This window comes from Ochotona curzoniae, unplaced genomic scaffold, assembly GCF_017591425.1.
Source record: "Ochotona curzoniae isolate NIBS_2020 unplaced genomic scaffold, NIBS_Ocur_1.0 contig_3498, whole genome shotgun sequence".
Classification (NCBI taxonomy): domain Eukaryota; kingdom Metazoa; phylum Chordata; class Mammalia; order Lagomorpha; family Ochotonidae; genus Ochotona; species Ochotona curzoniae.
In genome coordinates, this window is record NW_024465885.1 from 41,723,095 (window position 1) to 41,736,587 (window position 13,493).

Genomic DNA, 13,493 nt, shown 5'->3' on the forward strand with positions numbered 1-13,493 from the left:
ATGAAGATACAGCAAAGTAGGGGATGCATGCGATGCCACCGCAAATACTGTGACTGCAGCTGAAGGATGTGACTGGGAAGGCGTCATCTGGGAACTGCAATGCAAGGGCAGAGGGAGAGGCAGTGGAAATATTTGATCAGGACAAGGAACAGCCTGAGTTAGCAACAGGTGATATGGTTCACTCTGTAGTGTGCTGAACTACCAAGGGAAGCCCAAGCCTCTGGATATACCGTGATTATGAATCTTGGCATTAGGATCATAAATAGGCATCAAGCTGTAGAGAACCAGAACGGCTGTGCATGCATCCCATTGGTCCTAGCTGCAGAACCTACTCCACGGAACGCTGCATCCCATTGGTCCTGGCTACAAAACCTACTCCACAGAACGCTGCATCCCATTGGTCCTGGCTGCAGAACCTACTCCACAGAACGCTGCCAAATGGAAAATCAACATACAGACCATTGTAGAGCTGAGATTCAATCTTCTGGCATCCCGCAAATTTTAGTAAAAGCAATCAGTAGACATTGAAAGAGACTGATTCCGTTTTCTTTTCCCTGAAAGACAAAAAGCAGCTTAAAATAAATGACAATTTATGTTTGCTTTAAAAAACGTGAAAATCATCACAGTAACATATTGACAAGCACCTGCTCTGGTGAGTGAGCCGCTGGGTCTTAAGCTCCCTTCTCTTTTTGTGTTTGCTAAGCTTTGATAGAGGATTTGAGCTCATGATAGATCATTTCAAAACTAGTGCTGTTAATTATATCTCAGTGTATCCAGAAGTATTGATTTCTCATTATGGATCTATTATGCAATTTAACTATAATTATTTTGTGCTCAGTGATAATTTGATATTTACCAATTGCGAGGGAGTCTATTTGTGAGTTTTTAATCAGTTTTTTGAGGAATTACACTACTTTCACTAACTTCATAATTTATTTTAAATTTGTTTTGTTGGCCCTGTGCTGTAGCCTAGTAGCTGTAGTCCTCACCTTGCACACCCAGGATCCCATTACCCTGACAGCCCGCTTCCCATCCAGCTCCCTGCTTGTGGTCTGGGAAAGCAGTCAAGGACAGCCTAAATCCTAGTGACCCTTTGCCTGTATAGGAGACATGGAAGAAGCTCCAGACTCCTGGCTTCAGATCGAGCACAGCTCCAGCCACTGAGGTCACTTGGGGAGTGAATCATCTGATGGAAGATCTTTCTCTTTGTCTCTCCTTTTCTCTGTATATCTGATGTTCCAATAAAAATTTAAAAATAAATATTAAAATTTTCTCTTTTGTCATGGATTTATGAACTGCATTTAGCCTCCAAGCTTATTTAGTATTGCTACTAAGCAAGATTTGTCAGGCATAGAAAATAAGCAATAAGAAGAGAATAAGGCATAGCAGCAACTGCATAAAATCAAACTTAAGTGTAGTTGCTCTCAGTGAGCTGCCCTCAACCCATGGCTATCCCAGGAAATTCTCCTCCAATTTATTCTATTATTTGTCTATTTTCTTCTATTTATTTAAAAGGCAAAGAGGCAGAGAGACTCACAGAATGGCCTACCATACATCAGTTTGTTCCAGAAATACCGACAACAGGCAAGGAGCCAGGAACTCGCGATAAGGCACCAACTGCTCCAGGCATCACCAGCTAGCTCCTGCCTCCCAGAGTCTGAATTAGTGGGAAGCTGGAATTCGACAGCAGCTGGGACTACAGCCCAGGCACTGCAGTGTAGGACGCACGTGTCCTCTCCAGCATCAAACATCTGGCCATCGCAGCAGTTGAGGAGAGACTAGCACAGGAGAAGATCTCTTTCTCTCCATGTTTGCCTTTCCCTGGCATCCCCCACTTTCTGAAATAAATATCTTCAGAAAGTGTAACTACTGACTCTGCCCTCTTTGAGATGGAAGGGAAGGGATGGTTCAAGTTTTGCTTTTCTAAAATGTTCTCAGTTGATGCTGATATAACTTATCCAGAGATGAATATTGAACATTATAATTCTAGAGGTGAAATAAAATCAGAGAACTGAGATAGAGAAGTCTCTGCATAGCCACATGTTTTAATACAGTCCATCAGGTCTAAACTGGATTTCAAACAGAGTTAGTGCATATGTTCATGACATACAATCAGTCTGTATTATTTGAGATCCAAAGGAAATGAATTAAGATGGTGAGTTTCAGATACTAGTGATTGTGCAAAACCATTTTAATAAAAACATCACCAACCCCCCTTTTGTTAGCCTATTAGAGCTAACAGTTTTCATTTATGTGTAAGCTCTCTTAATTTTACTTAATTTATCATTTTTATTATGAAATATAACAGAAAATTACTGGCAGAGACACATTTAAACCAACATTCAGAGATTCAAATCAACATGAAAAACTCAAAAAACACAATCTCAAATGAAAAATCTCTAGAAAAGTTCAGGGACACAGATTGACCCTGAAACATTTCAAGTGGACCTGATGCAACCTAAGCATATTGCAGAGGTGGCCAAGCGCAATTTTGGGACTAAGTGTGGAGCCTACCAAAGTGAGAATAAAGAGACAAAATCTCCCAGAAGTGCCCACGTCTCAGAAACCCAGGTTGATAGTAAATGTCTGCTGCCTGTTTTTACTCAACTGATCAGTAGCTTCAATACCCATTAGCAGGTGCTACCACAGCCTGAGACAGCAGTTTGACCAGGACAATACCCATGATTTCCACAGAAAAGACTTGAATAGAAATTCTTAGGAAAGAAGTCATAACACATTGTCCAGAAGAGTATGATCAGGCAGCATGAATGATGACCACACACGGGATGTATCCTCCCATGACATAACCTCAGGGGAGATGGTGATGAAAAAATATACCTCCTTCATTTTTTTACTAATAGACACATGACAATTATGCATATTTGTGGTGTACCATGTGATGTTTTGACTCTTGTATGCATATGTTATGTAATGTTCAAACCAGAATAATTGTGTCTGCACCCTCAAGCATTCTTAGTTCTTCACAGTGAGAGCATTCAAAAATTCCTCCTCCTAACTTAAATGTGTGTGTGTGTAACTTTTAAATATATATAAATATATGCGTATGTGTGTATATATAACAAATATAATAGGCATTTTCATTAGATAGAGTAAACGTACTCCACAGCAGAAGACAAGAACTTCTCAAATCTAATTGTAGCTTAGTGTCCACAGACCCAGTTTTCCTTCATCCTTCCTTCCTGCCTTCCTCCCTCCCTCTCTTTCTTCCTTTCTTCCTTTCTTATTTCCTCCCTTCCTTTCTTCATACTCCACAAGCTTGTTGGCATCATTGTTCTACTTCCATGAGATCATCTTTTTGGGGTCCATAGGAATTAAATCATGCATTATTTGTCATTCTATGTGTTTCTCAATTCACATGGTATTCTGTCGTGTGTGTGCATGCAGTATTTTCCTCGCCCTTTCGTCAGTTGACTGACACTTAGATGGATTCACTTGGGAGTGCATATATCTCCTTGACAAAACTGCGTTCATCCTTTTGGATATTCATTCTTTCTTCTCTAAAGCAAGAAAATTAGCATTCTCATCAATTTCCTAGTTCTTATTGGAGAAAAAGGAAGAGATCCTCATTATTCTTGAAAGAAGTTTGAACTTGACTAATCCCCAGTCAGTGAAGGATTATTATTTATGAGATTTGCTCCTACAATAAGAAGCTACTGCAGTATCTTCAAAGACAGGTTCATCCAGACTCTGAATTTAATCCTCCAAGTATCAACCTTCTCAGTAACAAAAAATAGCCATTTGCAATACCAAGCCACGTTTTTAATCCGTGGGAATTTACTGGACCTTCTTGTGTTTTGCAAGTTTCTATTTGTTTCTTAGTTCTTGTGTTTCAAGTTTCTATGCTAGATTTTGGGATACAGACTTTAAGAGCATCCTAACAAGTCCTTCAAACTCACAGCAACGACAAACTAGACAAAGTTGCATTCACCATCAATATGTGCAGCTTCAGATTCTAGCTATAAAATGTTGCATGGATGCAAAGTAGCAAGAAACACAGTAGCAATTTGAGTGTACCTTAAATACATAGATGAATTATGCTTCGAATTCTGAAGTTGGGATCAATGAAGGTGTGGCACAGTCCTTGGGTGTGAAGAATATTTTCTCTTTCTTTTAGAAAAAGCAAAAAGCAAATTTTGTCCTGAGCGCTTGGATGCCTCTTTCCTTTCCCTTTACTTTTTCTCTCCTGGTTTTCTCTTTCTGAACTATGAAACTTTGAATGCTGTTCTTGCCATATCATTCTGAAGCAAGACATCAAATCATTTTTGACATTTCTGAAGACTGAAATTTCCATTTTAATATCTGGAAAATTCTAAGAGATGTTGTAAAATGAATGTTGCCAATAGAACCAGGGGAAGTAACAATTTAAAAAAAAAAAAAAAGATATTGCTTCATCCTTTCAATGGCTCTTGACCAAATGGCATTTGCAGCTGACTCGCATCAGAGTCCTCACACTCACAGACTCTTCCGAGGGCTTCTCAAAACCATCCAGCTCACATGTTCAGGGTGATCAGGTGGCCGCCAAAGGATCCCACAGCTATGACTGGGATTGTAATCTGCAGAAAAGAAAAAGCAGACATCCTCTTTCTTTGCTCATGGTATTTTTACTGGAGAATAAATGTTGAGTGCAAGCTTCCTGATTGCTGTTTGAGCTTGATTGTTAGGGCACGATGGTGAAGCAGACAGCATCGTTCCCTTGAACAGTGTTCTGTTCTGTGAGCAACAGCTCTGGTTGGAAGGGAGGCGGGCAGCAAAGCTCCAGCATCAAACACGCCTAGCCTGGAATCCGGCTCTGCTGCTTTAAGATCTGCTGTAAGATCACAAACTTGTCATTTAAACTCTTTCCCTGTGTGAGAAATAAGGACTACAGAAATGATGTAAAACCAACCTCATCACCTGAAAAGGAATAAAGATCCAGAAAGACATTGAAGATTGGTTCTTTTTACGCTTTATCATTGAAATGACTGAAGAGTCCTATTAGACATTTCTCAAAACAGTGGTCTCAGCTCCAAACATCGTTGTTTCTTTTTAATTTACTTGTAAAATAGCACCTATTAAAATAAAATTAAGGGCCCGACGCAATGGCGTAGTGATTAAAGTCCTCACCTTGCATGCCCAGGATCCCATATGGGCACCAGTTCTAATACCGGTGGACCTGCTTCCCATCCAGCTCCCTGCTTGTGGCCTGGAAAAGCAGTTGAGGACAGCCCGAAGCCTTGGGACACTGCACCTGCGTGGGAGACCTGGAAAAGCTCCTGGCTCCTGGCTTCAGATAAGCTCAGCTCCAGCTGTTGCAGTCTTTTGGGCAGTGAACCATTGGATGGAAGATCTTCCTCTCTGTCTCTCCTCCTCTCTGTATATCTGCCTTTCAATAAAAATAAACACATCTTTAAAAAAAAATAAAATAAAAATTAAATTAAAACTAAAATTAACCCAATTCCTAACTTTAAAATTACCAGAAGAAGCTGAAAAAGACAAGAATGAAGAGCCATGTAAGTTTTTTAAACTGGTGGCACAAAAGAAAAAAAAATTTTAATGTTTTTAATAAAATGTCCAGCCCATAGAGCACACTGTCTTCATCAGAATTTCTAGAACAAGCCGAGGTACAGCTGGGGATGCGCATCTGGCAAGCAGTAAAAATGCCAAATAAGAATCCCGTATTTCTGCTTCACTGCCCAGCTCAGGCTCCCGACTCCCACTCGCTGCCAGTGCAGACACTGGGAACCAGCAGTGACGGCCAAGCAGCGGGACCCTTTGCCTTCATGCAGAAGACCTGCCCGGAGCCCCAGGCTTCCGTCTAGCCCATGTCCAGTCATCATGGGCAGCTGGAGACTGAACTAATCTCTACATACACATATATTACATATCATACATACATATTCATGTGTGTTCATGCATATTTTATAAACGACTTTTATTATAACAAATATGTCCTTATAGGTGTGAATGTATTATATATGTTTATATAATATACGTGGAACATATTTAAATTTATATTATATAATTATGAAAATATATTGTATCTGTATATGTAATATATGTATGGATATATTAAAATTTACATATTAATATGTTTATTGTATTGCATATATACAACTATATATTTATCTGTGTCTCAAATGAATACATTTTAAAAGTGAAAAACGTGATAATATGTGAATTTCTATTTTTGAAAAAATCAAATGGCATCTATAGAGTAGAAAAACATGAATTAATAAGATATTTCCATGCTCTTTTATTTCCTTCCTGGGATTAAGTATCAAATCCTTAACAGCAGCCTATTGAATATCTACTCACAGATTTTTCCTATAATGACAGTAGATACCGTAACAGTCAATGAAATTTCTACGTTGAAACTTGCTAGCAACTGCATGCTATCTCAGGTTGAAAAAGCCTAACCATTGATATTTTACATTTAGGTTCATCTAGTAAATGTTAGGGAATGAAAGGCATATGACTTCCTCTGCTCCTGCTTCGTGGACAAGCGTTATAGCCCTCTAAATAAAGGAATTTCTTTTAGCAAAAGTTAGTATCATGAAAATAAATGTGTCTGTGTGTGTGTGAGAGAGAGAGAGAGAAAGAGAGAGAGAGAGAGAAAGAGAGAGAGAGAGAAATAGTGCTTCCTAATGTGTGGGCCAGAGAACATCTACTAAGAACACCAGGATCCTTCTGAACAATCACATTCCTGGACATTACAACAAGTGAGCATCCCTGGATGAGGCAGGACAGTGTGTGTTTGGAGTCAGCTGTTCCAGTTGTTCCCACAGCTTTGAAAGCACTGGGTTTAGATGCTCCCTTAAATGTCTGCAAGCCCATTTTTGAAATGTCAGTTATCATTATAGAATAGTTAGACATCTTCTAGTTTAAGTTCAATGTTCTAATAAATATGTTTGCTTATTTATTTACTTACCTATTTGAAAGCCAAAGTTACAGAGAAAGAGAGAGAGGAAAAGATAGAAAAGAGCTAGGGAGAGAGATCTGGATGTTAGTTGACTTCCCAGATGGCCCGCACAAAGTTAGAAGCCAGGAGCTCCAACCAAGTCTCCTAGAAGGGTGACAGGTACATCGTCCACTGCTTTTTCCAGGCCCCAATACTTGGGCCATCTTCTACTGCTTTTCCACGGACATTAGCAGGACGTTTGATGAGAAGTGGAGCAGCTGGGAACAAGTGCTGTCCCCCAGGTGGAACGCAGAAATGGAATCACAGACACAGGCTTTATTTGCTGCCCCACGGGGCTAAGCCCCAGTGCTCAGATTTTTAGAAGATACTTCGTATTTCTTTTTTTTTTTCCTTGCATTCCTTTCTCCCCTATATATCTAATTCAAATATTTCAGCATGAGTTAGCAGGTGGCTAGTAGAAAATTTTCAGTTGGTGATTGCATTGCTGTAACAATATCTGTTCTGTTTAAAAAGGGACACAAACTAGTAATTAGATTCCTTGAACTAGATGTTTTCTTCTAAGTTAAAAAAAAAAGAGAGAGAGAGAGAGATCTTTGGGTGAAATATGGTAGACATTCTCCTCTGAGATGAGCTCTCCAGAAAGCCTTTACAGAGAGAATCATCAGGGGGCTGACCACTTCAGGAACACAAGAGAAATCAGTATTGGGACAGGGCGTTGTAACACAGAGGCTTAAGCCACTCATCAGGACTCCCGTGACCCGCATCAAAGCGTCTGGAATGGAGCCTCGTCTCTGCCTCTGTTAACCCAGCTTCCTACTCGCGTACTCCCTGGGACACGCAGGATTGTGTTCCTGCCACTTAGGTTGACAACCTGGATGAAGTCCCTGGGTCCTGCTTTTGGCTTGGTACTCGCAAGATGAACCAGTCAGTGGATGGAAAGGTCTCTCTCTCTCTCTCTCTCTCTCTTTTTCTCTCTCTCTCACACATGCACACGCGTGTGCGTGTGTGTGCTCTCACTCTCGCTCTCTTTCTCAAATACACAAAGAATAAACAAAAAAAGAAGAAAAGGATGACGTTAAGCCCAATTTTGCTCTTTCCAGTATGCCTTACTGTGTATAACATGTTTTTAACAGGAGGATTAAACATTTTAACTTGGCTTATAAAATAGATAGTACTCTTTTCCTGCAAAGGAACACATAAAAAGGCTTACATATCTTCAAAAATACTCCCTCAGTGTGGCTCAAATCCTTCATGAGTGGACCTCACCACCTGCTATTGATTCTACAAAGATGAAGAACTGTATCATCATGATGTCTAACCTGGATGCTTCTAAGCCACAAAGTAGACATTTGGAGTGGTTTAATATCGTGGACATATCCCTTTGCTGAAAGACTCTAAGGCTCCAAAAACCATCTATCGCTTCTCTTACTCCGTGCTCCCAAATCCTTAAGTAAAGCACAATAATCTAACCCTGGGAAGTGACCGTGGTGGATTTCATCTGAACTAACATGGGAATAAGTGAAAACGTCTCTCGTGTGGTATGTTTTCCTGGGAAGGAGCAGGAATAGTGAGATGAGAATTGACATGAAGCAATGAATGGTGGACCACTGGCAGGAGACTTGGGGTTGGTGGTCCTTTTCCTCAGGGAAGGGTCAGAGAGCCAACTTCTTTATTCTTCATCACCATCAACCCACCTGCTAATCACACGGGATCAAGAACCACTTGCATTCTTACTCCTCCTAACACCACATGAGTAAAGTAAACCTATTTCCCTTCAATACGACAGAAAATACGCAGACACCAAGAAAGAAAACTCCACTCCAGGATGAAGCTATCATGACAAGTTTATTGAGAATTTCAGAGATGCAGCCACAACTTCATGGATAGGACAATCATGAGCATCAGGAAAAAGTCAAGAAGAAAGCACACCGAGTTGGGTGTCACGCTCCTACAAGTGTCCCAGCAAACTTCTTCCAGAGATGGCAGCCTGGGATGACATCTGGCTTGTCTGTGTCTTCCCTTGTGAAGCTGGCGCTGGGTCTGCAGGACAGTAACTGTGAGATCTGTGAGCAAATGAGGACGACAGAAGTAGATACATGAGCAACCTGGAAAACGCTGTCTTCGGGGTAGAGAAGACTCTTTTCCTCCGGGCTTCCAGCAAATTAGTAGAGATTGTATGGCCAGTATCTTCTGTAGGACCCACAGCCATGGTAGCCATAGCCCAAGCCGTAACCCACTGGGGAGTAGGTGCTGCCAAAGCCACAGCCAACACTGTAACCGAGGGGATAGCCAAAGCTACCCCAGTAGCAGCCTGGGAAGGCAGCCTCGTCGAAGTTGTTGAAGTGCATGGTGTGGGAGAAGAGGGTGTAGGTTAGCAGGACACTGTGTGCTTTGTTGGTGTGATGGGTTCTCTGGTCTCCGATCCGTCCTTATATACCCAGGTGATGGGGTGTGGTAAAAAACACAAAGCGTTCATTTTCATTCTTGACACCAATTTGCATTACCAAAAGCTCATTAATTTGTTTTGCTCTTGCTTCAGATGTCTTTACAGTTGCTTAAGAAAGCTCTCATGTAATAGAACGCGGGGAGAAGATTCCTTCAAACAACTTATGTCTCTTTCTAAAATAAATGACTGCAGCGACTTCAAAGCACTTGGTCCTTTAGACCCTCCATATAACTCTCTGGCAGCAGGCTTTATAACGCTAAGATTCTGATGCTGTTAGCTTTTACGCAATCCTCTGACACTCTGATTGTCCACAACACACAGTGGCAATACAAGACAAACATGTTGAATACATTAATAAATTAAATAATAAAATAGATAGGTTGGCCATCTGAAAGTCAGTTCATTTCTTAGTATTCACTTGCTTAGAAAATTACCCTTTTAGGAGAACGCAGGCACACAACAGGGCTTCTGAGAAAGAATCTCTTTAACAACAACTCTATTTAGGTAACAGATTAAGATCTTAATTATAGTCTGCACTTGAACTGTATCTAACATAAGACTTCTAGATCATTTCTTAAGTTAATAATACTGTAATTTTAGGAAATGGAGTTTATGGAATAGTCATTGTATTAAACTAGCAGACGAATATGATTTGTTGGCCTGGAACACAGTACTTACCATGGACGTTGCACATAATAACTATGTAAAAACAGGGGGAAAGGAATGGAAAATTGTCCCTCTAATGTAGACTATTTCTTTCTCTAGATATGATAAAACATTTAAAAATGTGGTCATCATGTAAAGGGTCAATATGACAATACTAAATCAATGTGCTTCGTTTTTAGAACAGTCATGCAGCCAAGATGAAACAAAAGTCGTTCCTCGCAAAACAGAAAATTTGTTCTGAAATGTGAATTAATCAGTGAAATAAATCAAAACCATCTTGGGCTACTGAGGACCTGATACATTATCCCCAGATGGCTGTGTGGAAACTCCTCACGTTGACGCTTACTAGAGGGCTCACAGAAAATGTGACTAGAACACATGGCACAGAAATAGAAAGGCACTGAGCTGAGACAAAGCACTTTGGAAGACTACAAGACAGCATGGGTTACGCACTCATTCCCTGAATTCTACCACGGCGACTTTGACCTTCATAGCTCCTACTTGCTGCTAGGAGTCATGAGCTGCAAAGTCCACATGAGACATGTAGAAAAATACAAAACTGTGCCAGCATTCTAACCACTAATTGGTTAATTACAGCATTTCTGAAAACACCTACAGTGATGCCCCACAACCCTGCTTCATGAACAAAGCTGTGTGGCAGCCTATGGTGATTCAGCATTTAAACTCTGAATACTCCATGTGCATACAGCTGCATAAGGCCAGGGAACTGAAATTAGATCCCTCCCCTCAAAGAAATAGCAGATCTTTGGAATGATTTAATAATATTTCTACATTCATCATGCTGTTTTTATAACTGATGAAACTGGGATGAAAGAAAGACTAGACCATAAAAATTACATTGTAGAATGAAAAAGAAAAATCTGTTTCAATTAATATCATTGAACTTCAAGTTCCTCTCCAATCCACCTTCCCAACCTCACAAGATGTTCACTTTGGTCTTCCTTGTCAGAATATCCAACCTTTTTCTGAGTAGCAATAGTGAATTAAAATCAAAATAATTTATATTTTTAAGAAAAAGCATTTATAAGGAACAATTGTAATTTTCTCTAGAAATTCTATATTTTGGGAAAACGCAGTGTCTATCAACAAAGCTTTTAAAACCCAAATTAATAGCTGGTTTAATCCAATATTAGGTCTGTGAAAGCTTCATTTAAATTTAAGTTCATCCTGAACTTAACTCAGCCTGAAGTTTATGCAAAATGGAAAGCTTTCTTTATATGCAAAATCAACAAATACTAAATTAAAGACAAAGATATTAGTCAAGATGCTTAAAGGAATCACACACAAACAGAAAGATTAAACACCGGTTTGTTTGTTTGTTTGTCCATATGCCTGTTATACAACAGTTTTTCCAGTTTAATTTGATCTCATTATTTAATGGAATGTTAAGCATAAGATTCTACACTAAATTAAAAATAGGAGGGGGAAGGGAAGTGGGACCATATTCTTAGAATTGCTTTTTGAGCTACCTACTTTCAACTTTGTATTGATTTTTTTAAAACAACAAAGCAAAATGAAATTCACAGAAGAAGTACTGTCTCCAACATTAACTTCCTGTAACATTTCTCATTCACATAGGCTGGCCTCTGGCTCCATCATCCTTGCTTCACTATTCGTCCTCAGCTGGATGCCCCAGGACAAATTCACACAGAAGCCTGACCCCTGGTCCTGCCCCTTCACGGCACCCATTCTGGGCACACTGGCAGAATGATTGGTTGAATTCCTTACTGCTGTTCTCCAGCCAAGTAGATATAAAGGTGGCTATAAACCATGTAAAGCTATCCTTCCATAACCAAATTAAAAGTACCTCTAATTCAACTTTTCCTTAACCAGTGTTTCAAACATCTCTGGACTCTACAATGTCATCCTAGAGGGAAGAGAATGTGATGGTAACAGCATTCTAATCAATTGTAGCCACAGTGTCTTATTGTAGAAGCCTTTCTGCTCTCAAAATAGACTTACGTGACATGAAGATGTTTAAAACAATAGTGAAGGAAGACATTTAACCTGGAAATTGGTACACTGGTTAAGACATGCATGTTCTGTAACAAAAGGCTTGACTCGCTCCTGACTTCAGCTTCCTTTGCTAATGCAGACACCTGCTAATGCAATGATGCCTCAAATGACTGAGTCCCTGCTCCCCACGTGAAAGACCCGGACTGAGTTTGTGTCTACTAGCTTCAGTCACGAACACAGGCAGTTGTGGGCAAGTGGGGGGCGGGGCAGTGAATTGGATAGCTCTCTCTCCTTCTCAAGTAAATAAATGAAAACGGTTTCCTAAAATTAAAAGATTAATACATTGCCATCTGTAAAATAACATAATAATAATTGCTGAATAAACACTGCTGAATATGATCGATTTGAATAAAGTTAATAGTTCTTTTTGCTTTTAGTAACAATCCTAAAAGTCTGTTTAAAAATAATTTGATTTGTCCTTGCTTATATTATTTGACTGCAAACAAGGTTTGACAGTAAAAAAGATAAAGAGAAATTTTTTTCTTTTTGATTTTTATGAAAAGCATAAGATATGCACTTGCACAAATTTCAGAAACAACTTTCTTGTGCACACAATTAAGCAGTCCCTGTCTTGGCAACTTTAAACAGCACTTTTGATTTATAGTACTGCAATTCATTAGAAGTTAGACAGAAATTAGGGTGCAGCAATTTAAATGAATTTTAAGCTAATAGTCACTGACCATTTCTTAATACAAAATTATCTCTCATGCATCTTTTTAAGTATCAATTACTAAAGATACTTTTGGGTATCTGTTCTATCCAAGCATTTGGCTAAGTAACGAGGATCTAAACATGAAAAGAAATGAGCATTTCATGAGAAACGAGAAACAAATGAAATGTGTTTGTGTCTTCTACTCTTCCATGTCTATTGCCCTTTGGTGACTTCAGTGACAAGGGAGAAAGTGGATAATTCTCTCTGAAGTAGGAAGCAGTGGCCAGGAAAGCTTCACCAGGAAAGGAACATATTTCTAAGTTGAATATTTCATTTTAAAAACATTGAGGAAGAGAATCAAATGTATAGAATATTCCAGAATGAGGAAATGGTTTAATGTGAAGTCTCAAAGGTTAGACAAGTGTCTCCCCAAAGCTGCTAATATAAGTCAATAAGGCCATAATTTTGACAGGAAGAAAATTAATAGCTAAAGAGGTAGTCAGAAGATATAGAGGAATATCTATCTATATATACATATATATAGATATAGATAAATAATACACAAAGGAAGTAACTTCTAATAATAGTCAAAAGATGAATTATCAGTTCATGCTTTAGAAAGACAAATACTCTGATTATGCAAAGAATGAATTAAAATAAGAAAACCAATAGGTAAGATCAAGCTTAAAATTTAATGGATTAGGAATGTTAGGAATGCTCTTTGCTGCAAGAAATGAATATATCAGCCAAAAGTTACTTCACATGAAGTTTTT

The 13,493-nt window shown here is 39.2% G+C and overlaps 1 protein-coding gene across 1 annotated transcript; it reads right to left on the minus strand.

Annotated features, from left to right (window-relative positions):
- Positions 1–9,081: 9,081 nt before the first annotated feature.
- Positions 9,082–9,267, minus strand: LOC121156901 (keratin-associated protein 8-1). The gene has a single exon (XM_040980885.1). The coding sequence runs from the start codon at positions 9,265–9,267 to the stop codon at positions 9,082–9,084; it is 186 nt and encodes a 61-aa protein (XP_040836819.1).
- Between the last annotated feature and the right edge of the window lie 4,226 nt (positions 9,268–13,493).